Consider the following 1308-nt stretch of genomic DNA (forward strand, 5'->3'; position numbering starts at 1 on the left):
GTTTCGAAAATTTAACTTTAGAGGAAAGTGAAACATAAATCATTGCTGGGATATATTTGCAGTTCAGCAAATAAAGGGGTTACATGAAAACATTATTTCATTTTCGCATTCGCTGTCAGGATCCATAGGCATCTATTTCTATGCAGATTCCGGCTTTTCAGTACTTTCAGCAGTGGTAGTAGAACCAGCATCAGAAACACCACTGTCGTTGCCCTCGGTAGCACAGGAGAGACAGGGTAGTTTCTTCTCAAGGGCAGCCCGGTACTTGGGGTGGCTGATAGCATACACGATGGGGTTGTAGACGGCGTTGGCCTTGGCGAAGACAGAACCCCAGATGGAGAATAGAGGAGTAACCATGGTTCGGTTGAACATTCCTCCCCAGTTGATGACGAAGTAAGGGGTCCATGCCACGAACCACAAGCTGACGGTCATCAGAGCAACCTTGCACAGACGACACTCAGCTGAGGTCTTTTGGGCTTCCTCACTCCTCAAGGACTTAACTCCCATCTTCTTTGCTTGTTCTCGCATTCCCTTCTCGTGGGCAGCCACAGCCTTGACAATAAATGTGTAACTGTAGATGATGTAGGCAAGAGGGAAAAGATATACCCACACTGAGTATACATACAAGTAACTCCTTGAAAATTCTGTCTCCGTCAAATAATCTGTTCCACAGGCAGTCATATTACCCTCAGGAACATAACGATTCCAACCAAAGAATGGTGGAAGACACCAAGCAAAGGTAAAGGACCACACACCGGCTATCCTTAACATGGCACCTCCAGACGTTAGTGGTTCAGCAGAAACTCCTTTTACAATGACGTTGTATCGATCAGCAGTGATGAATACCATGGTCCAAATTGAAATACATCCGAAAAATGAGCCAAAGAAACCATAAATCTCACAGAATAGTGCTCCAAGAGTCCATGTCTGCCAGTAACACGACACCACCATAGGAGGGAACATTGTGAGCATCATGAAAAAGTCGGAAAAGGCCAGATTGACCACTAATAGATTAGCAGGCGATCGAAGAGATTTGGTGTTCATGAAAACCCAGATGACGACGAAGTTCCCAGCTAAGGAGAGAGTTCCCATGACAACCATCCAGAAACCAACAAGGCTGTACCAAAGAGGGTTCATGGGAGGATATTGGTACCAGTGCTCGTGCACCATATGGAGAATCTCCTTAGGCGCAGTGTCCACCACCGTATAGTTGCCATATGGATTGGTGGTTTCCAGGACGGTGACTGGATTTGGATTGTTCCACGACGACATCTGTGGCGAGATACGAAGTACAGAATGAGAGTAGAA

The 1308-nt window shown here is 46.0% G+C and overlaps 1 protein-coding gene across 1 annotated transcript; it reads right to left on the reverse strand.

The window, feature by feature from the left end:
* Positions 1-39: 39 nt before the first annotated feature.
* LOC119581691 (rhodopsin-like) lies at positions 40-1272 on the reverse strand. The gene has a single exon (XM_037929813.1). The coding sequence runs from the start codon at positions 1270-1272 to the stop codon at positions 139-141; it is 1134 nt and encodes a 377-aa protein (XP_037785741.1). The 3' UTR covers positions 40-138.
* Positions 1273-1308: the final 36 nt, after the last annotated feature.

This window comes from Penaeus monodon, chromosome 15, assembly GCF_015228065.2.
Source record: "Penaeus monodon isolate SGIC_2016 chromosome 15, NSTDA_Pmon_1, whole genome shotgun sequence".
NCBI classification, from domain to species: domain Eukaryota; kingdom Metazoa; phylum Arthropoda; class Malacostraca; order Decapoda; family Penaeidae; genus Penaeus; species Penaeus monodon.

Excerpts from the sequence above, each read along its gene's own strand:
- LOC119581691 (XM_037929813.1), bottom strand. The coding sequence starts at position 1,272 with ATGTCGTCGTGGAACAATCCAAATCCAGTCACCGTCCTGGAAACCACC.